Raw genomic sequence first — 27,376 nt, 5'->3', positions numbered from 1 at the left:
TGATGAAATGTGTGTTGTGACGATATTTTAGCCGTTTTGAGCCTTTTAGAGGGTTATTGTCAGCGTTGGGTTCATGTTGGGGTGGAGGCAGCGCTTCTCTAGCACCGGCCTCCAGTTTCCTGATGCTCATGTCTGTATTATCAACTACCATTTGACAGAGAAACGAAGGACAGGGGCTGAAGATGCCTAATGTGTAATAGAAATGATTCCTAGTAAATGCCTGCGTCTGCACTGAGCAACCAGAGGAGCCATGGACCCTTTTTTGGACTCCTCAGACACAGACGAAAGCGGCTAGAAAGCAAAACATTAAAATTGAAGATGGGGGTGAGTAGAAAAAGTTAGGATTCAGAGAGAGAAACAAACCCTCCCACAAACAGAGAGCGAGATGACAGGAATCCCAGTGTGAAGCTGAAAGGCTAGAGGGCTGAGGCGAGGACACAGAAGAGACTGTCAGGGAGAGAGAGACTGACAGGAGGAGGATGACAAGAAAATAGGAAGAGCTGAGCTGCATAAAAATTCCAAAGTGGGACAGGAAGTCCTGGAGCCTGGAGTCTGCCTGTCACAGCCGTCGTCTCCCAGCAGCTCAGGCCTGTTGGTGCTGGTCCTGTAAATACAGGCAGGCCTTAAGAAGCCGTCCAGGCAGCTGCTGCTCTGGATGCATGCGTCTAATATACAGTAGGAATGAAGCTGTGCGTGGGCTTTTGACCAAGTTACACTGAAACAAATAGACCTGACTGGAATAAAGCTCTTCAGGAAAATGCAGCCACTTAAAAATCTGCAGCCAAACTTTGCATATGACAGATTCAGAGTTCTGGTAATTTGGCCATTATTATCTTTGCTTGTAGCGCTGAGTGTCATAACAGCTCAGGAGTAAATTGGTTTTAAGTTGGTGTTTGTCTCAGACGCTGATGCAGTGAGAAGAAAAACGCTCCCACATGATGGATTTGACCAGAATTCCCAAAAAGAGATGCCTTTTTCTACATGAGCTGCTCTCGTCGTGTTGAGTTAAAACAAAGTGTTTGACAAGTAGACACTAAAGTGAACATTTATAGCTAAGAGGCTAAATGTTAATGATTCAGGCTGCGTTCATGGACCCACAACTCGAACAAGTGGTAACAGCAGAGAACAGGGTTTTGCGCTGGATTAAAGAGCAGAAGCTTGTGTTCCTCGTTCCAGCGTGTTTTCCTGACAATAACCGTGAGGACAGATTGAGACCAGATCATTTTTCTACCTGAGGAGAATCCGTGCGTGGGAAGAACAGGCCACTTCAGCAACGACTGTGAGAACGAATCTGATTAACATCTGATGTCTCTCTGTGATCGGCTGAGATTTCATCAACATTTCTTAAGTGGTGCTGATTAAATTAATGAGTCTCTCCTCGGGTGGCGCTTTCCTACAGGTTTAAACAGGCCTGTGTTATTAGAGCACCTCTTCATGTCCTTTTATCTGACTGTAGGAAGCACAGAGCAAATGGGACGTATTCACTAGTTTGTTTTACGACTCCTAAAACATCGTCTTTAAAGGTTGGTGCTTTGTAGATCTAATGAACAAACTCAAATCTCCAGAATAGTTGAAGCTACAGGCTCCTCAGGCCCCAGAGGAATCTGTTAGCGAAGGATTCATGGAGGATCCTTCAGCTTCTCAGGGCTGCACAGCAACCTCGCCTCAGTTCAGGAACAACGCAGATGAATGAGTCGTAGCACACACACGCACGCACGCAGGCACGTACGCACGCACGCACACACACGCATGCAGACACAGACGCACGCACGCACGGACACACACACGCACACGCACGCGCACGCACGCACGCACGCACGCACGCACGCACGCACACGCATGCAGACACAGACGCACGGACACACACACGCACACACGCATGCAGACACAGACGCACGCACGCACGGACACACACACGCACACGCGCACGCACGCACGCACGCACGCACACACACGCATGCAGACACAGACGCACGGACACACACACGCACGCACACGCACGCAGACACACACGCTGTGAAATCTCTAATTCACTTGCTGCGTCCCGCATTAATTATGTCTGCTTTATATTTGTGCTTGATGAATGCAGAGGGTTTGTGTGATCCGTTGAAACATGGATGAAAACAGTGAAACATGGAGCAGTATTTGTTGCACGTGTGCTGCGTTGACACAGATTCCTCTGATCTGTTCCCATTCATTCCACCAGGCTGCCGTGAGTCGTGCTCAGAGTGTCGCGGGCCGAGCCACCGGGACTGCGTGTCATGTTCTGACCCGACTTTCCTGCTTAAACACGGAGAATGTGTCTCCGACTGCGGCGCCGGCTTCTACAGTCAGGACGGCGTCTGCTACGGTAACGCTGACTAAAATCTACTTCTCTCCTTTTAGCAGCACAGGGAAACCCACTGGAAACCTCACACAGCAGCAGCAGTGACGCTAACCTGCAGATGAGGTGGCTTTTCTCCACCTTTACTGACTCTCAGGACCTGAGTGTGCAGCTCAGCAGCCAGCGCCAGCAGCAGATCAGCCTCTGGTCGTTAGTGACGGGAAGCTGGGGCTTGTTTTTGCCCCCCCCCCGCTGAGCTCCTCAAAATGATCAGTCAGCAGTAGCCAGAGATAGCAGACATAAAAACAATAATTAGATGTTCTCTCTTCACTAATGAGGACGTAGGATAAAGAGCTCCTGTATGAATATGGATGCTTTCTATTTCTGAGTGTCAAGATGAAGCGGCTCCAGAATAGACCTCCCTGAGGGCACAGGCTTTGAGACGTCTCTCCTGCCGCTCACGTGGAGGAGTCGAAGCTCTCAGTGAGCAGCGAGCTTTTAGAAAATGTCAAAACCCAGGGAACTTTCTGGAAAAAGGTCACATCCATTAGAACTTGCCAGTTTCTGCTTTGAGGTCTGGTTTAAAATGTCAACATCTGTAGAGAGCTGACGGTTCTTAACTGTAGAAGTTTCTCCACAGGGTTTCTGGGATTAGATTTAATAGGTTCCCTTTGTTGTCGCCTGAAGGATGCGCTGGGAGAAGCTTTTACTGATTTTAGCCCAGGTTGAGATCTGTTTGACCATGTCAGAAAACAGACACACGCAAACAGCAGGTAGAAATGTGTAGGCGGCAACATGTCATGGGTTTACTTCCTGTTGTTCTGTCGTCGTAAACACAGTGTTGGTGGTGAATCAGATCAGGACTAAGGTGTTTGGGTGAAGATGGTGCATCCATTAACATGTTCATTCCCTGGTTCACAGCCTGCGACTCCTCCTGTGCCTCTTGCTTCCCTGATAATCCCAAGTGCATGAGCTGCCCAGCAGGGATTGCATTGCATCATGGGAAATGTATTGCCCACTGCCCACCCCAGCAATACATGGACAAGCACAGCAGATGCAGAGGTAGAGCCGTGCTCCCAGTTTGCCTGTCTGTCGTGGAGACAGATTTTGTAATTGAAGCATGTTTCCATTCATTTATTCCAAATACTTTTAATTGACCTTTATTTATATTTTTAACTTCAGTTGCTGGTTTTTCATGTGAGCTTCTAATAATAACACATTTCTTTCATTTTTAATGAACACCTTTGCTCGGTGTATAATTGTAGAAGGTGAGAGGTTTGCGGCTGTGCAGACGTTGACCCCTGACTCCCACAGCTGAGTTCTCCTGTGCTCCTCCTCAGCCTGCCACAGCTCATGTGCCTCCTGCTGGGGCCCCTCTGTGTCCCAGTGCTCCCTGTGTGCCACTGGGCTTCTGCTGCACCTGGGCCAGTGCGTGGAGGCCTGTGGTGAGGGCCTGTACTCCATGGACAACAGCTGCCACAGTAAGCAGGCGCCTGTGATGTCATAGCATATGTCCAGTCTGCCCTTTGACCTTTCACCTCTCCTTCCTGTAGACTGTCACCCCTCTTGCCGTTCATGTGTGGGTCCTTTGGCCTCAGACTGCGTCCTCTGCCTCAAACCGGAGGAGGTTCTCCTGCCGCAGTCCGGTCAGCTCCACGGCGTGTGCACGGCCGCGTGCCCGGAGCTCAGCTTCCTGGACGACGAGCAGACGTGCAGAGGTGAGGATGTCTGAACGGCTGCTGCTGCTTTGACTCACAGCTCAGCATCAGCAAGTTCAAGGTTCAGGCACTTCAGGCTTTGTCGAGGCCCAGAGGCCATGTTAGAGACTTGCAGAGGGCAGAGGTGAGTTTTGTTGGGGACATGTGGGTTTCTCCTGGTGCTCTCACGCTTCCTGTGTAGGAAACAGAAGGAACAGCACCTCCTAAAATGGATTATACAGAGCTTCGTGTTTGTAGGCGTGTGCAGCGTTATGTCCATGTTTTGTACTGAAGATGCTTGTAGACTCCTGGGAAATAAAAATACAATAGCAGCCCTTTCTATTGGGTCCCACTATTATTAATCATAGGAGCTGGGAGCTGGATTGGATGTGGGGGGTTGGATGCTGCCGCTTTCCCTGACTTGAATTCCAAACGGGGACTGTGAGTCGTGGAGTGACGAGGTTTAAAGACGAGGAGTCTTCAGTCTGTCTGCTGTCACTCAGCAGCTGTTTGTGCGACTGAGCTTCAGTGAACGCCATCAATTACAGGCTGCCGTAAAGGGCGTCTTTGTAGTTCCCTCTTGGCTGCCGGTTCCTCGGCCCCTGAGCAAACATTTTAATTGGTTGCCTCTGTTGATGCTTCCTCCACAAATCCCGTGCTGTGTGAGGAGGTGAGGACAGAGCGTGACAGAGGAAACATTCTTGACGGTTTCCTAGAGGTTTGTTGTTTGGATTCTCTTCAGCGGCGACAAAAAGAATCAACAGCGTCAAGAGTTTTATTAGTGGATATTTGCTGCCTGTTTGCTCCTTCTTATAAAAAACGATGGTGTCGTGGGTGGTCTTAACTCTCCTTCACTTTGATTTAAAGCATCCTGAGCCTAAAGCTATTCAGTTAATAGCATGATTTGTCTCCTCACCGCAGATCCAGGCAGACCAGGCTCCAGCCAAACTTTGTTTATTTAACCTCGGATTGAATAGCCGTTAGCAATATTGGATTTCCTTAATCATCTAGGAGGAGGCAATTACAAATTGATGAGGAGTAGTTGGATTGTGTCCTCCAACACCCATTCATCTGTGTGATGGCACAGGACCGGCGCTGGAACCGTGCGGCCGGAGCGGGTTCACGCGTCCACCTGCAATAAGAGCGGCGCCTGCACAGACGTGAAAGTAGAGACCAGAGATGATGATGCAGACGTGTCTGAGTCAGAGCAGTGTCATCTGTGGAAGACGTTCAGGGACTGAGGGAGCTAAACATTCTGTGGCCTTTATCAGCCTCAACAGCAGCGTCCTGTGTGGTGAAGGTTGGGCTCCTTCTCTTAAAATCTGAGTATACTTGAAATACAGTCAGAATTTGGTAACAGACCTCTGTCTGACTGATTTGTGGTCAGTAGTAGTAGGAATGGCTCAGTGGCTCAGGGGGTCCAGGTGTGCGTCTGGGGACGGACCTCGGCACAGAGTGTCCTGTAGAACCAGCAGAGTGAAACGTAGCGGACCCAGCGTCTGGCTCACCTACAGCTGATGGGCCGTCAGACGCAGCGAAGCCCCGTCCTCTCCGTCAGCAGCCCTCGTGCTGAGGCTCAGACAGTGTGTGTAGGAGGCTTAATCCTGCTCAGCAGACGGACCTGAGCCGACACCGCAGACAGCACCGACGTAGGCGTTGACCGGTGTTTGGTGAGTGGGCACCGTTACAGACGACGTTAGAGAAAACATTACAACAAGCATTGGATCGCATTCATTTGTTCGGTCACTTCGTACGGTGGATGTGGACGTGAGAAGACAAACATCAATGCTGAAGTGAGAGGAGCAGATGCCTCGTCCTTTTAAAGGTCCTCTGAGCGGATCGGCTCCGACCCGGAGGCGTGATTCAGACCTGGCATCTTTGTGATGGAGGCTTTTTTCATTCCCACAATGAAACTGACGCTGAGTGTGTGTTTGCCTCTTTGCTCAACATGAACGGTGCTCGAGCCTCGTGTTTGACAGCATGAGCCCAGTGCCTGTTTATACTACACAGAGGGGACCAAGGTGCCGTGTTTAACAGAGTTGTTGGTGGGCAGGAAACCTAATCATGGAAACGCATTTGATGTCTTCCCATCTCAACTAACCAATTAAGCAGCTGGAGGCAGGTGGAGGCGATGACGAGACGCCAGACTCATGACTCCAGCTGACACCAGTGACTTTACGAAGTCCTTGTTCTGACACTGACACGATGCCACAGGGGGAATGTTTACGTAGGAGACGGTATAGCACACACACACACACACGCACGCACGCACGCACGCACGCACGCACGCGCACACACACACACACACACACACACGCACGCACGCACGCACGCACGCACGCACGCGCGCACACACACACACACACACACTGCAGCAGTACTGGCACAGGTAGAGCAGCATCATTTCTTGCCAGTGGCTGTCGAACAGTGTGTACAAGTCCCAGATCCAGCTGACAGCTCTGTGAAAGAGTCAGAAAAATTATAAGCATACATGTGCTTCAGTTCTATATGCTAATAAAGTCACATGCACACACACACACAGCAGCAGCATTCGGCGCTCATGTAGCTCAGCTGTTTGTGGACACGGACGCTAAACGCTGCAGGTGGAGCTGGGATGAAGACAAGCAGGGAATGTTGCAGCACTGTCCAGCTCAGGTTGACGTTGGCCTGTTAACCTGTTCATTTGAAGCCTCCTAAGAACCGTGTTTGTTTTTTGTTGATGTTCTTTTCTGACTGGAACGCTGTCTGGAGGATGTGAGGTGATGTCAGACGGATGAACGCTTCTCTGGAGGTTCAGTTACTTATTAGTGGGAGAGCTGAACAGCTCTCACACTATTGAGATCTTCGCTCTTTATCACAGTGAATGCTGCAAAGCATTCACTGTATTGTTTTTCTAAGCTTTATTAGTGGGAGAGCTGAACAGCTCTCACACTATTGTTATCTTCGGTCTTTATTATTAGTGGGAGAGCTGAACAGCTCTCACACTATTGTTATCTTCGGTCTTTATTAGTGGGAGAGCTGAACAGCTCTCACACTATTGTTATCTTCGGTCTTTATTATTATTATTCTTCTTCTACTTATTCCGCCCTTTTTTTGATTGCTATCTACTTTTTAACGCTTCATCGTAGAATCGTCGTTCAACTTTCTAAACGTGTGTCATCTTTAGGAGATGTGGGCTATTACTTTTTATGTTTTCAGCTTTTCAACTTTTAACGTTATTCAACTTTTTTCATCGTTTTTTTATAATGGTCGTCTATGGGAATCATCGTTCAACTTTCTGTCAACTTCCCTCTTTTCATCAGCGTCTATCATCGTCATACTTTGGCGTAGAAACGTCATTTCAACGTCAAAAGCGTCTATCATCTTTCAACGTTCTCCGTGTAAATCAGCGTCCTCGTATCTTTTATAGTTTTCGACTTGTGAGCGTTTAAATATCGTGTGGTTTTTGTTAAATTTTCAGCTTTTCCATTAGTGTGTATTGGGTCAATTAGAGTGTGTGATGTCACAGCTACAGTGAGAAGGTGCGCTTTTTTAAGACAGAACTTCTGTCTCTAACTCGTCACTACAGCCACAATTTTTACTCTATCAACATAATTACTTCACTAAATCGTAGTCATACTTGTCTTCTTTCTAATGATGTGTCTGGATATACCCTCAGACCTATACTTTAGTCGCTATCGACCTCAAAGCGCAGAGAGATCCTGAAATTCTCCCATAGACTCTAATGATAATTTTCGGCAGACGTCTGGGGAGAAAAACAGAGGAGACATATTTTGAAATTGCGACTGTGGCTACAAACGTTTGTCCTCAAACATAAAATTCACACCATTTGCTCATTGAAGCCTTGGGACTCGAAAAATGAAATAATATTTGTGATAACTATTATGGTTTAGCTGGAACAAGCCTGTTCATACAGGGTGAAACTCTGCTTTTTTACAGAGCAGAGTGAGCCTGATTTTCCCGCCTTTTGTCTCCATGGCGACGGCGCAGCTGCAGATTTGACTGACAGGTCAAACTGCTGATGCTCAGTGTACAGAGCAGTTCCATGCTTGTTACTGAATAGTCAACCACACTATTGGATTGTGTAGTGATTAAGCACGCACTTCCTCTAAATCCTTTCAAAATAGAAGCACCAAGCCAAAATAATTAGCTTTAATAGCAGTATTTCTGCTTTTAGATGGGTAATTATGACTTTTTAAAGATAGATTAACAGTTTAGTAATTACCCCACACATGCTTCCTCTAAATCCTTTCAAAATAAAACCACCAATGCCAATTATTAGCTTTAACTGCACTGTTTTTGCCTTTGAATGGGTAATTATGATTATTTAAAGACTAATTGACAGTTACGCTATTACCCCCACACATTTCCTCTAAATCCTTTCAAAATAAAAGCACCAATTACAATTTATTACTTTTAATGGCAAGATTGATTAGAAAATTTGTGGTTCTGAATACTTGCCAATCGTTATAGAGACTACTTTTAGAGTTCAGTAAATAGCCACTCAAACTTATTAGGGTGCTTTTATTCTGAAAGGGCTAAATTTAAAATCTTTTGCTTTAATAGGGCTATTCTTGCTATTGAATGATAAATTATGATTATCTAATGACTATTTTATAGTTTAGTAATCGCCCACACACAACCTCTAAATCCTTTCAAAATAAAAGCACCAATGTAATTTATTACCTTAAATGGCAAGATTTTTGTTTCTGACTGGTAAATTTTTACTAGTTATTAAACTATTACACAGGTAATTATTTACAAATACTTTCTTCAAATTAAAAAGCTTGTCAGGTTATTTATGATTGTCAACAATGCACTCTGGTCAACTTTTTAATCTGTGATATATTTTTTACCTTGGTCAACTTTTGAATCATTGTCATATTTTAATCTTGTCCTAGTATGACATTGGTCATCTTTTTAATCGCCATCTTTTGTCATCGTTTTATTCTTTGTCAACGTTTTCCTCGTTTTCATCGCGTTGCCGTAATCAACTTTTGGACGTAGTCAACTTTTTGACGTCAGCAGCTTAATCAGCGTTTGTCATCGTTGGCGGCAGCAGATCAGCTCTCCCACGTAATTTCTCGAGAAATTACTTTTTCTAGTTATTATTATTATTCTTCTTCTACTTATTCCGCCCCTTTTTTGATTGCTATCTACTTTTAACGCTTCATCGTAGAATCGTCGTTCAACTTTCTAAACGTGTGTCATCTTTAGGAGATGTGGGCTATTACTTTTTATGTTTTCAGCTTTTCAACTTTTAATGTTATTCAACTTTTTTCATCGTTTTTTTATAATGGTCGTCTATGGGAATCATCGTTCAACTTTTTGTCAACTTCCCTCTTTTCATCAGCGTCTATCATCGTCATACTTTGGCGTAGAAACGTCATTTCAACTTCAAAAGCGTCCATCATCGCTCAACTTTCTCCTCGTAAATCAGCGTTGTCGTATCTTCTATACTTTTTGACTCGTGAACGTTTAAATATGGTGTGGCTTTGTTAAATTTTCAGCTTTTCCATTAGTGTGTATTGGGTCAGTTAGAGTGCGGTGATGTCACAGCTACAGTGAGAATGTGCGCTTTTTTAAGACAGAACTTCTGTCTCTAACTTGTCACTACAGCCACAATTTTTACTCTATCAACGTAATTATTTCACTAAATCGTAGTCATCCTTGTCTTCTTTCTAATGATGTGTCTGGCTTTACCCTCAGACTTATACTTTAGTCGCTATCGACCTCAAAGCACAGAGAGATCCTGAAATTCTCCCATAGACTCTAATGATAATTTTTGGCAGACGTCTGGAGAAAAAAAAGGAGGAGACATATTTTGAAATTGCGACTGTGGCCTACAAACGTTTGTCCTCAAACATAAAATTCACACCATTTGCTCATTGAAGCCTTGGGACTCGTAAAATGAAATAATTTTTGTGATAAACTATCATGGTTTAGCTGGAACAAGCCTGTTTATACAGGGTGAACTCTGCTTTTACAGAGCAGAGTGAGCCTGATTTTCCCGCCTTTCGTCTCCATGGCGACGGCGCAGCTGCAGATTTCACTGACAGGTCAAACTCCTGATGCTCAGTGTAGGCAGCAGTTTCATGCTTATTACTGATTACTCAACTACACTATTGGATTTGTGTAGTAATTAAGCACACACTTCCTCTAAATCCTTTCAAAATAAAAGCACCAAGCCAAATAATTAGCTTTAATAGCAATATTTCTGCTTTTAGATGGGTAATTATGACTATTTAAAGATACATTAACAGTTAGTAATTACCCACACATGCTTCCTATACGTCCTTTCAAAATAAAAGCACCAATGCAATTTATTAGCTTTAGCCTGCACTGTTTTTGCCTTTGAATGGTTAATTATGATTATTTAAAGACTAATTAACAGGTACGCTATTACCCCCCACACATTTTCCTCTAAATCCTTTCAAAATAAAAGCACCAATTACAATTTATTACCTTTTAATGGCAAGATGATTAGAACATTTCTGGTTCTGAATACTTACCAATTTTTAATGAGACTATTTAAGAGTTCAGCAAATAACCACTCACACTTATTAGGGTGCTTTTATTCTGAAAGGGCTTAATCTAAATTTTTTGCTTAATAGGGCTATTCTTGCTAGTGAATGATAAATTATGACTATCTAATGACTATTTTATAGTTTAGTAATCACTCACACACAACCTCTAAATCCTTTCAAAATAAAAGCAACAATGTAATTTATTACCCTAAATGGCAAGATTTTTGTTTCTGACTGGTAAAATTTTTTAATAGTTATTAAACTATTATTTTTATTTGCTATTATTTTATTTTTATTTATTATTTAATTATTTACAAATACTTTCTTCAAATTAAAAAGCTAGTTAGCTAATTCATGATTGTCAACTTTTTAATATTTGACATCTTTTTACCTTGGTCAACTTTTGAATCATTGTCATATTTTTACTCTTGTCTTAGTGTGACCATGGTCATCTTTTTAATCATCATCTTTTTGATCGCCATCTTTTGTCATCGTTTTAATCTTTGTCAACGTTTTCTTGTTTTCATCGTTTTCATCGTTTTGCCGTAGTCAACTTTTGGACGTCAGCAGCTTAATCAGCGTTTGTCATCGTTGCGGCAGCAGATCAGCTCTCCCACGTAATTTCTCGAGAAATTACTTTTTCTAGTTATTTTTCTTCTACTTATTCCGCCCTTTTTTTGATTGCTATCTACTTTTTAACGCTTCATCGTAGAATCGTCGTTCAACTTTCTAAACGTGTGTCATCTTTAGGAGATGTGGGCTATTACTTTTATGTTTTCAGCTTTTCAACTTTTAACGTTATTCAACTTTTTTCATCGTTTTTTTATAATGGTCGTCTATGGGAATCATCGTTAAACTTTTTGTCAACTTCCCTCTTTTCATCAGCGTCTATCATCGTCATACTTTGGCGTAGAAACGTCATTTCACTTCAAAAGCGTCCATCATCGCTCAACTTTCTGCTCGTAAATCAGCGTTGTCGTATCTTCTATACTTTTTGACTCGTGAGCGTTTAAATATCGTGTGGTTTTTGTTAATTTTCAGCTTTTCCATTAGTGTGTATTGGGTCAGTTAGAGTGCGTGATGTCACAGCTACAGTGAGAAGGTGCGCTTTTTTAAGACAGAACTTCTGTCTTTAACTTGTCACTACAGCCACAATTTTTACTCTATCAACGGTAATTACTTCAATAAATCGTAGTCATACTTGTCTTCTTTCTAATGATGTGTCTGGATATACCCTCAGACCTATACTTTAGTCGCTATCAACCTCAAAGCGCAGAGACATCCCTGAAATTTCTCCCATAGACTCTAATGATAATTTTCGGCAGACGTCTGGGGAGAAAAACAGAGGAGACATATTTTGAAATTGCCACTGTGGCTACAAGCTTTTGTCCTTAAACATAAAACTCACACCATTTGCCATTGAAGCCTTGGGACTCGTAAAATGAAATAATTTTTGTGATAACTATTATGCTTTAGCTGGAACGAGCCTGTTTATACAGGGTGAAACTCTGCTTTTACAGAGCAGAGTGAGCCTGATTCCCGCCTTTCGTCTCCATGGCGACGGCGCAGCTGCAGATTTGACTGACAGGTCAAACTGCTGATGCTCAGTGTACAGAGCAGTCCATGCTTGTTACTGATTAGCAACTACACTATTGGATTGTGTAGTAATTAAGCACGCACTTCCTCTAAAATCCTTTAAAATAAAAGCACCAAGCCAAATAATTAGCTTTAAAAGCAGTATTTCTGCTTTTAGTAGGGTAATTATGACTATTTAAAGATAGATTAACAGTTTAGTAATTACCCACACATGCTTCCTCTACATCCTTTCAAAATAAAAGCACCAATGCCAATTATTAGCTTTAACTGCACTGTTTTTGCCTTTGAATGGGTAATTATGATTATTTAAAGACTAATTGACAGCTAAGCTATTACCCCCCACACATTTCCTCTAAATCCTTTCAAAATAAAAGCACCAATTACAATTTATTACCTTTAATGGCAAGATTGATTAGAAAATTTCTGGTTCTGAATACTTACCAATCGTTAATGAGACTACTTTAGAGTTCAGTAAATAACCACTCACACTTATTAGGGTGCTTTTATTCTGAAAGGGCTTAATCTAAATCTTTTGCTTTAATAGGGCTATTCTTGCTATTGAATGATAAATTATGACTATCTAATGACTATTTTATAGTTTAGTAATAACTCACACACAACCTCTAAATCCCTTCAAAATAAAAGCACCAATGTAATTTATTACCCTAAATGGCAAGATATTTGATTCTGACTGGTAAATTTTTAATAGTTATTAAACTATTACATAGTTAGGTAATTATTTACAAATACTTTCTTCAAATCAAAAAGCTAGTCAGCTTATTTATGATTGTCAACAATGCACCTTGGTCAACTTTTTAATCTTTGACATCTTTTAACCTTGGTCAACTTTTGAATCATTGTCATCTCTTTAATATTGTCATAGTATGACCTTGGTCATCTTTTTAATCATCATCTTTTTATTCACCATCTTTTGTCATCGTTTTAATCTTTGTCGTTTTCTCGTTTTCATCGTTTTCATCGTTTTAATCGTTTTGCCGTAGTCAACTTTTGGACGTAGTCAACTTTTTGACGTCAGCAGCTTAATCAGCGTTTGTCATCGTTGCGGCAGCAGATCAGCTCTCCCACGTAATTTCTCGAGAAATTACTTTTTCTAGTTGTACTTAAAGTTGTCCGTGTGTAGGTTTCATGTTGATGTTATCGGACCCAGCTGGTTCTGTGTGAGTGACGCTGGCTTTGAGCTGGCACACGCAGCCAATAGGGAAGCAGCAGGGTTCAGCAGAGGTTGGTCCCAGGAGACGTCCAGTGGTTCAGACACAGGTTCACACTCTGATGGCTTTTCAGTTTAGACTGAAGCAGGTCCAGACACACAATGGATGTTTTGTGGATGTGTTTCTTTCAGAGTGTCATGGCTCCTGCCGGCTTTGCTCTGGGCCGTCTGCAGACAGCTGCACTTCCTGCCTGCCCCCGTCCTCTCTGCACCAGGGACGCTGCGTCCTTCGCTGCCCACCGGGCTTCTCTGTCCAGGACGGCCAGTGTCACGGTGAGCGCTCACACGCACACGCAGCTCACACTCACACGCAGCTCACACTCACATGCAACGCACACGCAGCTCACACGCACACGCAGCTCACACTCACACGCAGCTCACACTCACACGCAGCTCACACTCACACGCAGCTCACACTCACACGCAGCTCACACGCACACGCAGCTCACACGCACACGCAGCTCACACGCAACGCACACGCAGCACACACGCACACGCAGCTCACACTCACACGCAGCTTAAACGCACATGCAGCTTAAACGCACATGCAGCTCACACGCAGCTCACGCTCACACGCAGCTCACACGCACACGCAGCTCACGCTCACACGCAGCTCACACGCACACGCAGCTCACGCTCACACGCAGCTCACACGCACACGCAGCTCACACTCATCTCACACGCAGCTCACGCTCATCTCACACGCAACGCACACGCAGATCACGCTCACACGCGCTTCCACCCAAGCCTCTAACGGCCCCATTTATTGCTAATTAAACCCAAATCTTCTCTTTAGTCTTACATTGACCTTCATTTTTAGACGTAGCTGTTTTTTTACAAGATCAGCTCAAGAAGTGAACAGGCTGTTACTGTCATCAAAGGCTGTGAGGCAGGAAGACGAGTGAAGGCTGTTGTTCCTCCACTCGCTCGCTGCTTTTCAGGGCCTGTAGCTGTGCCCTGATTCACTTTCATCTGGAATAAACCGCAGCGGGTGCAACACATTGCAATTTCTGACTCACCATCTTTGACCCATAGAAACTTATTAGCTTTTCCAAAGTGCTTCTCTGGCACATGCAATGAAAATAAATGTGGTAGTGGTGCAATCAGAGTTTTCTTCATATGTGCAGGGAAATCAAACCAATTTTAAGGCTGTAATTTGATATTGTAGTTGGAGAAGAAGTTCTTAAAGTTTGATGACCTTTTTTTGGGCCAAAGCAACTTTTCCAGGCTCCAGCCTTAGTTTCCCTTAGTTAATGTTGCACCACCATCCATTCATTATAAGACGGTGTCACTGCGGTTTCAGGTCAGTTGTTAGAGGTGTTCAATAATTGTGTCTGTGTTCCTGCAGACTTATTATTATCTGTAAGACCAATCCAACCACCGCCTTCCTCCTGCTTTACCTCCACCTTCCTTCCTCAGCTCAGATTTATTACCTTGTCTCTGAACTCATTTGAAGCTAAAAGACTCCTTCCTATCGTCCATCTACCAGCTTTGCCTTTACGACGCTTATTGTTTATCTTGTGGGAAACTAAAACCTTGAGCTCGTGGTCAAACCGTTGAATTGAACGCTTGATTTGGTGAGTATTTCAAACGGCAGCGGCAGACGGAGGCCTGGACGCTAACGAAGAGTAATGGGCTCAGATTGCATTTCCCCCTGAGATGCCTGAATAAATGGGGTCTGTTTGTTGCTTGGCTTCTCCCCTGGTGTGGTGATTGGCTCATTAGCAGCTGCACTGAGAGCCTGAACTATTGCATTTCTGTCCTGAGGAGAGTAAACTTTGACTGGAGTCAGTTTCGTACCAGTGACGGGTTTGAGTGGTGGGAGGTGAAATGTGTTTGTGTGCGTCTCCTCTTGCTCCTTTGACTTTGGGCTCTCCCCCCCAGCGTGCCACCCCTCCTGCCAGACCTGTAGCGGCCCCTCCCAGGCTGACTGCACCTCCTGCCCCGTGCTGGCCTCCCTGCAGAGCGGCTACTGCACCAGCAGCTGCCCAGACGGCCGCTTCCTCCACGCCGCTACAGGAGAGTGTCTCAGTAAGTCATGAGCATCTGGATGTCCTGATTTAGACGCACATAGAAGCTCGCTGACGCTTGCATACTTATACACTGACGTAACACAGACTGTGGGTCCTGCATAATTCATGAACCTTTACAAAATAGATGCTCTGTTCCGACGGGCTCGTATCTCTGCAGGAGTCATTTTAATTTGACCTGCTGTGATCGGACGCTCTTCCTGTCTGAAGTGAGTGTGGGACTCATCTTTTACCTGCCTGCTAATAATTACTCCTGAAATCAAAATAGCGTAATTCACCCTAATCTGGTTTTTGAATCCATTCCTGGAGTCGTGTTCTGTGTTATAGAATCAACCTACAGTCTGGAATAAAGTCCCATAAACAAAATGAATTAGGCATGATTTTGCTCATGCTCATCAAAAGATGTTAACTTAGCTTTTAGCACAGCTCTGCAGATGCACAGGCAGCCGCTGTATCTCTGGCTTGTTGATGCTGAAGAAACCTTGATTACCGTCACGTAAGTGGTGCTTTCGTCTTTGGCTTCCGTATGAGTGGCACCCACCCACACTCAGTCCCATTAATCCCACGTGAATGAAGCTTGGGATATTTATGTGTTAGTTAAAATAAATCGGCACAAGGACAAATGCAGCTTTGTTTTCTTTGCTTAGCAACTCCTAAAGTTGTGTTTTAAAAGAATCCGTATTTTTGCCCTTTGGAGAAACGTACTCTGCTGTAAAGATAAGTGTTCTTTAGATCTTTGCTAATAAACAGTAGCCTGAGATATCTTACATCTCACAAAAATACTATTTGTCTTTGCCAAGCAAAGTATGATAAACTATTAAACCGGAGATAAGTGGAGAGGTAGGACTGGATGTTTGTGTTGGGGAGCTGCTCCCTCTCGTTTCTACGTATGTGCACGGCTGCTTGCAGATTAAACACTGTTGTGTGAGGAGATAACGGGGAAAACAAGAGATGCACACATTTAATTACAGTCTGTGATGACACACTGTATTTACATAAGCACAGACACACACTGCTGCACAAGCATGTTTGAAGATGCAAACGCTCACAGTCAAATCTCAAATGGGTCGACCTCAGCCAAAGCGGAGTTAATAAAAGATGCCTCGTGGCTCTTCTGGGCCACAGAAATGCCAGGTCATCATTTGTGCATGGACAGGACGTACACACACGCAGGCTGGAGCTTCTATTGTTGTGAGGACATCTTAACCAGGCCTAATGCATGAACCTCACACGCCTCAGCTCTACGTCCTGCCGGACTTGTTGAATCCGACCTACAGAACCATGTTTCCACTTATAACCGCCTCACCACCTCCTGGCTCCACTGCAACGACTGGCGTTTTTTAACCGGCGTTCTCAGCTGGTCCATGTTTCACGTTGAACTTGTATAAAGCTCCACAAAGAAAAGAAAAGAAACCGGCAGAGGTTAATGATGTTTGTAGCTCTGCATGTTGTGACAGCCTCCGGGTTCACCTCTGTTCACCCAGCAGCCCATCTGGTGTCTCACTAAGTGGCGTCGTATCTGGTTGTCACATACGTGTTATGAGCAGCCGTTCCAGACACTTCTTAACTCAGGTTTTATTAAAATGCCAACATCTGTCTGTTTTCAGGCTGTTGGCCTGAATCCTGAATCCTGCATCTTATACCAATAAAAGGCAGCGATGTTGCTGCTTCTCTTTGGCTGAGTTACCTCGTTTCCTTGGCTCAGATGGATAACGTCTACTTTTTATGTGATAATCCTCAGTGTTGAGGAAGCTTAGACCTACTTAGCAAGATGGCAAAGATTTAGACATTAGCTCAGGCTAAATGATGGGAAGTGGTGAACTGAAAACCTCTGACGTGCTAATAAACAGCCAATATATTGTAGACTCGTTTTTGTTAATAACAGGATTCTGGATGTAACAAGTTCCAGGTTGAAGTAAATGTAATAATGTTATGAAATAATATTAATGCATTGCCTTGAAAACAGTAACATTCTTTGACTTTATTGGTGGATGTTGAGTGGAAGCGTGAGATGTGAGGAGTAACATCATCTGCTGTGGGGGAGATTAACGCTGCTGCCAACGTGCTGCTTCTCCATCTCACCCTCTTCGCTCTTGTCTTTGTTTTTTATGCTGATGTAAAGAAATAAACATCTTGAGTCAGTGATGAGGAAACATTCAGATCTGAGCTCTAAACTGCCAAAGACGGTTACTCAACAAAATATGGGGCCTAAAATAGACACGCATGTCTGTGAGAGGCTGTGTTGTCATAGAAACAAAAGATGCTTACACCAAAATAAATGCAATCAGATCACGTTTTCCCTCTGTCCTATAAAAGCTTGGCACAGTCACTTTGGCTCTTTGACCTTTGCATAGTGAACACATAGGACATCGGGCTCCGGTTTGTCCCTCTCCTGTAAACACAATATAATGGAACCATGAGTCAACTGCCTGTTAATTGCCTTTTTGGTGGTTAACAGAAAAGCTCAAAGCCGGAGTAAAACGGATCAGCATATTTATTTAGCCATCGTGTGTAGAGCCGCTGAACTTCGTAATTCCTTCATGCTGAATAGAACAAAACGGATAATTTAACTGTTGTAGGTTTGGTTTTGAGAAGACAATAAGTTGTCTCATCCGTCCTTTGCTTTCTAATTTTAGAGTGAATCTGGACGCTCTGCGTGGATCTGATTTATTTTTAGAAAGGCAGACAGTAACATTCCAGTGCTGAGGCGTGATAATAGAAATCAGGATTAGCGCTTGTTTAATATTCATCTAATGCATTTATCCTCCATCTACCCCGCAGACATTCCTTTCATCAAAATTGCATGAGAGGAATTTTTAAATACAGCAGGATCCCTCTTGTTTCAACCTCTGCTCTCTGTAGAGAGCTCAAAGAAAATATTTGCTTTCCAAATAGTTTTTTATTAAATGCACATAAATTGAATGCATGTGTTAATGCTTCTTTTTCTTTTAAAGCAAAACACAGATGGATAATTCCAGGTCATGAAGAGATTAACAATTACTAATCTTAGTAAAGATGAGTAATTATTGCGCAGCTCTTTGTGTCTGAACTAATTATTGTGACCGCTTCCTCAAAGCTGTGGCTCCTTAAAAACCTATTAGTGACAGTGTTCTTCACAGAGTTGTGATGCAGCAGGAGGTGGCTCCCAGCCAGACTCCACACTGATCCTTATCCCACCAACACCAGACGGAGCCAGAACGTGGAAATGAAAACAAAAGTAGGACTTCTTTAATAGCTGTGTGTGTAAATCCCGTCTTTGTGGAGCAGCATGTCTAGACAGGAGGACGTCGGCATGGCAGGACCACACAGCTTCTCTGCAGCATTCATGTACCTGCAGCTTCAAACGCTTTCCTCCTGCTCCATTCTCCTCAGAGTAAACTGAGTGGGAGACATTACGTTGACGTGTAGAGGTGATAACACTAAAGACGCAGCATTAGAAGTGTGGTGGAAGGACGGCCCCTAGGAGAGAAGCTCCTCCATGTGTGGCCTACGCTGAACAGACCCGGGTTTAATACTCAGATCCTCCGTGCACAGTTCTCTGTGCTTAAGTGATGCATTGTCTCCTACGCTGCTTCAGAAGTGACTCAGCACATTCAGTCTGGAGTTTGACTCCTTCAAGTGTTCGATGAAGGAAACCAGAGGCAGAAACGGTCAGAGGCTGCTTTAAACGTCGTCCGTGCAGACAGTTCAGTCCAGTCCAGTGTTCCACCTAAAGCTCTGGTGGCCAAAGCTCGACGGCAGCGTTAGTAGTCAACATTTTCCATCCACTGCAGCAGGTTGTGGTGTTGATCAAACCTCTCGCTGCCCATGTTCTTTGCAGTGAGCCTGAACAGAGTGAGTGACTTAAATAGAGCAGGTGGCTCTAAAAAGCCTGCTTCTTCAGCGACGTCGTCTTTCTGCTTTGGTTCTACATTTTCACATCTTTTTATTTTATATACATGATTCTCTTCCTGTTTGACTGTTAAATTCCTGCTTTCCTTTTCTGGTTTGGGTTAATCACAGTCTCTGCAGGTCTTTTGTTCCTTCCACCTCCATGTGATCTGTCTGTATCTGCAGACGCCTGCGGCGCCCGTCGTTCTCTGATCGCTGTCCCGTTATGGCCGGATAACCCTCGGTCCCCACCGCTGCGCTGCTCAGACACAAAGCAGATACTCACAGATAAGACGCCACCGAGGCGCCCTGATTGTTCTGCTCCTTCCTGGGTACATGTGGGTCTGTGGGCAGAAGGAAGTGAGGGGAAGAGGCTTTAACAAAGGACCTCAGAACATGTCACTGACTGTGATTTGCCTTTTCTTTTGCATTGTTATTGTAGCTTTAAAACTCACTCATCGTCTGGACGTTTATGAATGAATAAATAAATGAATGTTTTCCAATTATTGTGCAGAGTCGTCAGCTGACTGGTCGTCTTCTGTTCTTTATAATCTGACATCTGTGATTTTTACAGATTTTCACTGGAGGAACCTGAAGCTGAGACTCTGATTGGCTGACCTTTCAGACTCGATGCTGACATTCTGTGTGTCTTCTTCCCAGAGTGCACCTCCAACTGCCAGCGCTGCACAGCCGACCTGCAGACGGGCGTCGGCAGCGTTTGTCTGTGGTGTAAGGCGCCGAAGACGTGGCTGCTGGGAGATCAGTGCGTGTCCCAGTGTCCTCAGAGCCACTACGCCTGGCACGGAGCCTGCATCGGTGAGGCACCGCAACAAACGATGGTTTAGTGAGTCCAACGATCCGCTGACCAGCAGAGAACACACGAGCTGTTACTGTGCATCACTCAAAGAAGTGATGGGACGAACCAGTAGAATGGAAGACCCTGAATGCAACAGCCGTCACTTATCTTCATCATGCTCACACTCATCATCCTCACCCCGTCTTCACACACGCTGGTTGTGGTGCTGGGCCTTGGGTCATTGTCCTGCTTTAACAGTTGAACAGTTGGCCTCACATTTGACCCTAGATTTGACCCACAGAACGCTTTATCACTGGAAAAGCCTCCAGATTAATGTGCAGCAAAAAATGTTTGTCTGAGAATGTTGCTTATGTGGGTTTATTGTGTTAACAGCTTCCTTTTGTACGTAAATGCCCCAGACAAGCAAATAGTGATGAATGATTAATGAATCCAAGGCTGATGATTAGCAGCACCTGACTCACATCCATGCATTTTTCTTTTTGGGCTCCATTCTTCGTAAATAATTCTTAAATTTGCCTAGTGTTAAAACGTATTTACTATATTTTTACTCTGTGTCTCATTGTCCACTCTTTATCCTTCTCACCTTCATACTCCTCAGCCTGTGGTTCAGCAGCAGCAGCAGCTGCTGGTCTGCAAATCCACACGTTTAAATTCCGAGTGAGAAGAAGCTTCAGGCTGTGAGAGCAAAACCTCAGGAGGCTCATTTGGCTGAGCCTCAGTCACACACAAAGAAGTGAAACGGCGAAGAGATGCACAAATACTAAAACATTACTGGGCACCTAAATGTAAAATTGTATTATTATTACTATATTAAGTCCCATGTGTTGGATCAGACGAAGCTATATAAACACAAAGACCAGTCTACAGCATGAACGTTGTGTTAATATAATTTAGTTTTTCCAGTTAAAGACGCTGAAGCTGTTTTTTTCCAGCTTGTCATCCCTCCTGTCAGACCTGCGGTGCAGCCGGGCCTCTCTCCTGTACCTCCTGCCCCCCCAGCAGTGTCCTGCTGTCCTCGGGGCGCTGTGCTCCCAAATGCCCAAGAGGTCACTATGACAACGGTCACGGGGTTTGTCAGGGTACGTGAGGCCGAGACACAGCATTGAAGTGATGTAATGAACCGGAGCAGTAACTACAGAGTGTTTGTCGCAAGCAGCCGCTCAGCTGTGTCACGAATGTCTACTGCACACAAAGCAGAAGGATCGGATGTGCACGTCTGTAAAAGCTGACCTCAGCCTCTTCTCTGTGGCAGCATGCGACAGCCAGTGTCTGACGTGTGATGCGGCAGGGGTGTGTACTTCCTGCCGCGACCCGGCCAAGGTGCTGCTGTTCGGGGAATGTCAGTACGACAGCTGCGCCCATCAGTACTACCTCAACACCACAACACGCACCTGCAGAGGTAGGTCCCGCCCTCTGCACCCACAGCCCGACTAAAAGGCAGTCATGGAACCAACTGTGGGTTTCCATACGTTGGTGAGTTGTACCTCAGGTGTACATCAGGGCCCAGAGAAGCTGATAAATGAGCAAGAGGCTTCCTGTCCAGCTGGTTGACGTTGTCACTTCCATCACAAAAATATGTCAAGTCATTGTCATTTAATTACCCCCAAGGCCCGAATCCCTTTCATCCAGTCACAACTAAGATGTTAGCCTTCATTTTCCTGCTGCATCTAACGCTAGAAACTTTAAGGTTTTGAGCTCAAAACAGCTTCTGTGTCGTGTCTCAACTCCACAGAAGTAATTCACAGCTGCCACCACAGACTTTCCCTTTATCAGCAGCAATGAGATTTATTCAGGCATCTTCAAAGGACCTTTCCCCTGAAGTGGAACAAGCATTCCCCATGTATTTGATGGGATTAGCATCGAAGCTAAGTGCTAGTGGCTAAATGCACAGTGTGATTCCCAGTGAGACTGGGAGCGGTGCAGCCACACGGCCTGTGTTCATCTCCCCTCAGCCACAGCTGTACCTGGATAATCCACCCCAACCTTTTTCCACATTTAGGTGCTTTCAGAAAACTCTGGGAGCTTTGTACGCAGCCACGGGGCAACTTCAGAGCTCCCTCAGAGAGTCTCTCGTGCCCCCAGAGCTTCTAGCAGCAGCACATTTACTATAGTTGATCAGATCTTATTCCAGCAATTAAACCCTCACTCAGCTTTTGGCCTCCATTTGATTTAGTGTGAGAGCTGTAAAGGATGTTAGTGTGTTAGTCTCGCACACTTGTGTCATGTAAAAAGGTCCATAGATTAACTCTCCTGTCGCTGCACATATTTTATATAACATACACTAAGCTCTGTTATTATAGTTACTGTCTCCTTAGTCAAATGTATGAACATTTACTACAAAGCTACAGTACTGTAGAAGCTCCTGTGAACAGAGTTTAGTTGTAATTGTGGCTTATTTTCCCTCCGCTGTTAATGGCGTGTAGTAAATCCTGCACAGATGTGCAGGTGATTGCCTGATGTAAAATCCACTCACTTTTAATGGCAGTCATCGCTGTTCTCTGTATCTGCACTGGTTCCAGAGTGTGACTGGACCTGTAACGCCTGCAGAGGCCCTCTGCGAACAGACTGCCTGCAGTGCATGGAGGGCCACGTGCTGCAGGACGGCGTGTGCGCTCAGAGCTGCTCCCCCGGCGCCTACCGGGACGGAGACAGATGCCTCGGTGAGTCCAGCAGCAACACACCGCTGCAGGGTGGTCACGCGTGTGTCCCAGTCCGCTGGTCCTCACAGTCTGCACTGAATGCCTTCTGATCTGTGTCTGTGCTGCAGCCTGTGATGACCACTGCCTGGCGTGTGACGGTCCAGGACAGTGCCAGCACTGCCGGCCCCCCCACGTCTCCCTCCTCGGCCAGTGTGTGCTCGAATGCGGCAGGAACCACTTTCTGGATCCCTCATCTCAAACCTGCAAACGTAAGAGTTGACACTTTGAATTACTGATACTCTGTATTTATTAAATGATAAGGAAAGAGCAAGATCAAGATGAAACCTACAGACAGGAAGCTTCAAAGGCTTAGAGGCTAGAAACATGCAGTGTTACTTAAAGCCCCACTGAGCTCCTTCGTCTCCTTCAGCCTGCTCATCGGACTGTGTGCTGTGTGACGGGGTGGGGAGCTGCCGAGCTTGTCGCAACAACACCTACCTGATGGAGGGGTACTGCACTCCTGACTGTGGGCACGGATACTACGCTGACCAGAAGACCAGGAGCTGCAATGGTAGGTGACGCCAAGTCGTTTGTGTGATGGACTGTCATGACTAGTCCTGACTGGACCAGACTGTCATGACTAGACCAGGCTGTCATGTGTAGTCATGAGTAGACCAGACTGTCATAGCTAGTCGTGACTAGACCAGACTATCGTAACTACACCAGACTGTCATGACTAGACTGGACTGTCGTAACTAGACCAGACTGTCATAACTAGTCATGACTAGACCAGATTGTCGTAACTAGTCATGACTAGACCAAACTGTCGTAACTAGACCAGACTGTAGTAACTAGTCATGACTAGACCAGACTGTCATGACTAGACCAGACTGTCATAGCTAGTTATGACTAGACCAGACTATCATAACTAGTCATGACTAAACCAGACTCTCATGACTAGACCAGACTGTCATGACTGTTCATGACTAGAACAGACTGTCATAGCTAGTCGTTACTAGACCAGACTATCGTAACTAGTCAGGACTAAACCAGACTGTCATGACTAGACCAGACTGTCATAGCTAGTCGTGACTAGACCAGACTGTCATAGCTAGTCGTGACTAGACCAGACTTTTCTAACTAGTCATGACTAGACCAGACTGTCATAACTGGACCAGACTGTCATGACTAGACTAGACTGTCGTAACTAGTCATGACTAAACCAGACTGTCATAACTAGACCAGACTGTCATGACTAGACTAGACTGTCGTAACTAGTCATGACTAGACCAAACTGTCATAACTAGACCAGACTTTTGTAACTAGTCATGACTATACCAGACTGTCATGACTAGACTAGACTGTCGTAACTAGTCATGACTAGATCGGACTGTCATAACTAGACCAGACTGTCATGACTAGACCAGGCTGTCATTTCTAGTTGTGACTAGACCAGACTATCGTAACTAGTCATGACTAAACCAGACTGTCATGACTAGACCAGACTGTCATAGCTAGTCGTGACTAGACCAGACTATCGTAACTATTCATGCCTAAACCAGACTGTCATGACCAGACCAGACTGTCGTGACTGTTCATGACTAGACCAGACTGTCAAAGCTAGTTGTGACTAGACCAGACTGTCAAAGCTAGTTGTGACTAGACCAGACTTTTGTAACTAGTCATGACTAGACCAGACTGTCATAACTGGACCAGACTGTCATGACTAGACTAGACTGTTGTAACTAGTCATGACTAGACCAGACTGTCATAACTAGACCAGACTGTCATGACTAGACTACACTGTCGTAACTAGTCATGACTAGACCAACTGTCATAACTAGACCAGACTTTCGTAACTAGTCATGACTAGACCAGACTGTCATAACTAGACCAGACTTTTGTAACTAGTCATGACTAGACCAGACTGTCATAACTAGACCAGACTGTCATGACTAGACTAGACTGTCGTAACTAGTCATGACTAGACCGGAGTGTCATAACTAGACCAGACTGTCATAACTAGTCACGACTAGACTAGACTTCCGCAACTAGTCATGACTAGACCAGACTGTCATAACTAGACCAGACTGTTATGACTAGACTAGACTGTCGTAACTAGTCATGACTAGATCGGACTGTCATAACTAGACCAGACCGCATAACTAGTCATGACTAGTTATGACAGTCTAGTCTAGTCATGACTAGACCGGACTGTCATAACTAGTCATCAGACTGTCATAACTAGTCATGACTAGACCACACTGGGCTGTGCATTTAGCTTTTTTTTTTAGCATTTTTACATTTAGCTCTGTATCAAGCTTGCATTTTTAATCAACCTTTGTTTGCTCCTGAGCATTAAGAAAGTACAACATTTGTTATCTATAGATTTTTTATTTTGAATTGTGCAATTTGCGGGGCTCAGCAGGAAGGTCGCACACGGCGTGAATGTGAAACTAGAGGCTCATGCATAGTTAATTCCCTCCTACAAGGTCAAAGGAGACTCATGAAATCACAGGAGAGAAAGCAGCCAGTTGAAGCCTTTACTGTGATGTCGTACGTGCATGTAATGATTTACTGTACTGAAAGTAGAAGCTGAGCTGATCTTTATTATGTTGATGATATGATATGTTTAGTTTCCCATCGTTCTGTCGCAAATAAGCTCAGTCTTCTCCTCATACTATAGTCTCTTTTTAACTATCGTACTTGTTCTCAGACTCATGTATTCTCTTGTGAGAACAAAACAGATTCATATTTGTTGCTAGGCAACAGCCACTTTAACCACAGCCGAGCATTGGGTTAATTATCACCATTTACAGCTCTTATTAATTCAATATCAGCAATTATATGAATTTGCTAATGCACAGTTTGTGAGACCTGATGCTGAGACCAGCTCAGTGATACAGTCAATACTCGAACCAAGATTGTTGGTCGATTGCTGAATACAAATAAGCAGGTTTCTAAGCTGAGATAAATCTGTCTAATGGAAACATGACGCAGGTTAATACTCTGTAAGCTTAGCCACTGCTCCTTCAGTTCTGACACACTAATTAATGACCTGTCAGTCATGTAGCAGCCAGAGCTGTGCTCCTCATCTGTCAGTCTGGTACCAGCTCATCTCCAGGTTCCTCATGTTTGCTGTTACTGAAGTGTACTGCGTTTATTCGTAACCTGCTTGAAATACAGTAGTTGTTCATGAGACGAGTCCTGGACTTCGGCCACCGGTGATCTGTAGAAGCCCCCTTCTGTATCATAACAAGATTATTCTGATAAAGGGACTTCATTACGCTGCCTCTGTGATAAATGCTTTCTTCTTGTGAAAATATTAATTTTAATCAATTGAGTTAATCTGTAACAAAACCGTTTTGTTTTTACTGCCAGCCCAGAAAAAATGTAGAGAAACTACTGTTTTAAATTCTACAAATATTCTCATTTGTTTTAATTATAGTGTAATTATGTGGCTGAAGGTTTGAGCTGTTCAGAACCTGTTGGCATCATTAGAGGAGCGATAACGAGCTGAGATCTTTAAAAAGTTCCCTAACAAAGCAGGTTCCTATTAAAGCCCACAGCGAGTGTGTCTCCCCAGACCGCTTTCCCTCTCTGCTTCCACTTAATAACCTGCTCCTGTCCTCTCCTCCCACCTAAAGACGGGTCCAGCTCTATTTTTAATTGGATCAATCAAAAGGTTCAAAAAGCAATATAATGTATTGTAGTAATCAGGACAATGTTATAATGTTGTTGTAGAGGTTTTTCCTAATTAGAGAGACCTTTTTATTACATATTTTAATCAGATGTGCTGTGACAACTGGGCATGGTCTCATTGTTCTTTCTCCCCTCAGTCAACAGCCGTCCTCCTGTCCTCTATGTCAACGGCTCCCTGCTGGTTCCTCTGGGCGGCTTCATGCCTCTGCCTCCTAACCTGCTTCACGTTAAGGACCCAGACAGCCCAGCGGAGCGGCTCGTGTTCCAGCTGACGCAGGGCCCAAGTAATGGTCGACTGGTCGTATTCAAAGCCCAGGAAGCAGAAGGAGAAGCAGGATGGGAGCTGAACAGGGGCGACACCTTCAGCTGGGAGGATCTGAAGTCTGCCCGGGTCCGGTTTGAACATCAGAAAGACAAAGCTCGGTCAGTGGACCTGACAGTAAATTAGACCCATGAACATGTTTAAGAGCAGATAAGGGAGTTTATATGAAACTCCTCAGGTCCATAGAAGTTCATTTATCTGCCTTATCTTTTTTAACATTGTTGCTTTCACAGCTTTCACACCTTTATGAATAGTAAGTCATCTTAAAGTTGACATTCGGCTCAGGCCGTAAGTATCCTGACATTTGATGTTATTAGCTTATTATCTAAGATGCCTACTGTACCTGGCACCTGTCTCATTAATGCTTCTCGACTGGAAAGTTCATTTTCATCAACCCAACAATACAGTGCAGGTGGATTAAATTTAGCTGCTTTAGACGATGTGGAAAGAAATGCAGTTTATAGATAAGTATCTTTGTGAAAGCCATTTAGGATTAAAGAGACTGCTAATATGTATAGATGGTCAGATCCAAAGCTCATCCAGAAGCTCTTTTACTGCAGCTGTGCATTTGGACTTAAGCCCAGCATCTGGCCCAACAATCACAATTCACTTATTAAACACATTC

At 44.4% G+C, this 27,376-nt stretch overlaps 1 protein-coding gene across 1 annotated transcript in view; it reads left to right on the top strand.

The window, feature by feature from the left end:
- The window catches only part of fras1 (Fraser extracellular matrix complex subunit 1), a 114,032-nt gene that overhangs the window by 43,794 nt on the left and 42,862 nt on the right, over positions 1-27,376 (top strand). Inside the window, 13 exon segments of the mRNA XM_055511642.1 lie at positions 2,207-2,350; positions 3,245-3,385; positions 3,664-3,804; positions 3,877-4,041; positions 13,504-13,644; positions 15,256-15,402; positions 19,932-20,087; positions 21,021-21,167; positions 21,341-21,487; positions 22,608-22,748; positions 22,856-22,996; positions 23,158-23,298; positions 26,567-26,852. Of these exon segments, the coding sequence (XP_055367617.1) occupies positions 2,207-2,350; positions 3,245-3,385; positions 3,664-3,804; positions 3,877-4,041; positions 13,504-13,644; positions 15,256-15,402; positions 19,932-20,087; positions 21,021-21,167; positions 21,341-21,487; positions 22,608-22,748; positions 22,856-22,996; positions 23,158-23,298; positions 26,567-26,852 (2,038 nt within the window).

This window comes from Betta splendens, chromosome 9 (assembly GCF_900634795.4).
Source record: "Betta splendens chromosome 9, fBetSpl5.4, whole genome shotgun sequence".
NCBI lineage: Eukaryota > Metazoa > Chordata > Actinopteri > Anabantiformes > Osphronemidae > Betta > Betta splendens.
The sequence above is the reverse complement of the archived record's forward strand: the minus strand, read 5'-3'. Positions and strand labels throughout refer to the sequence as shown.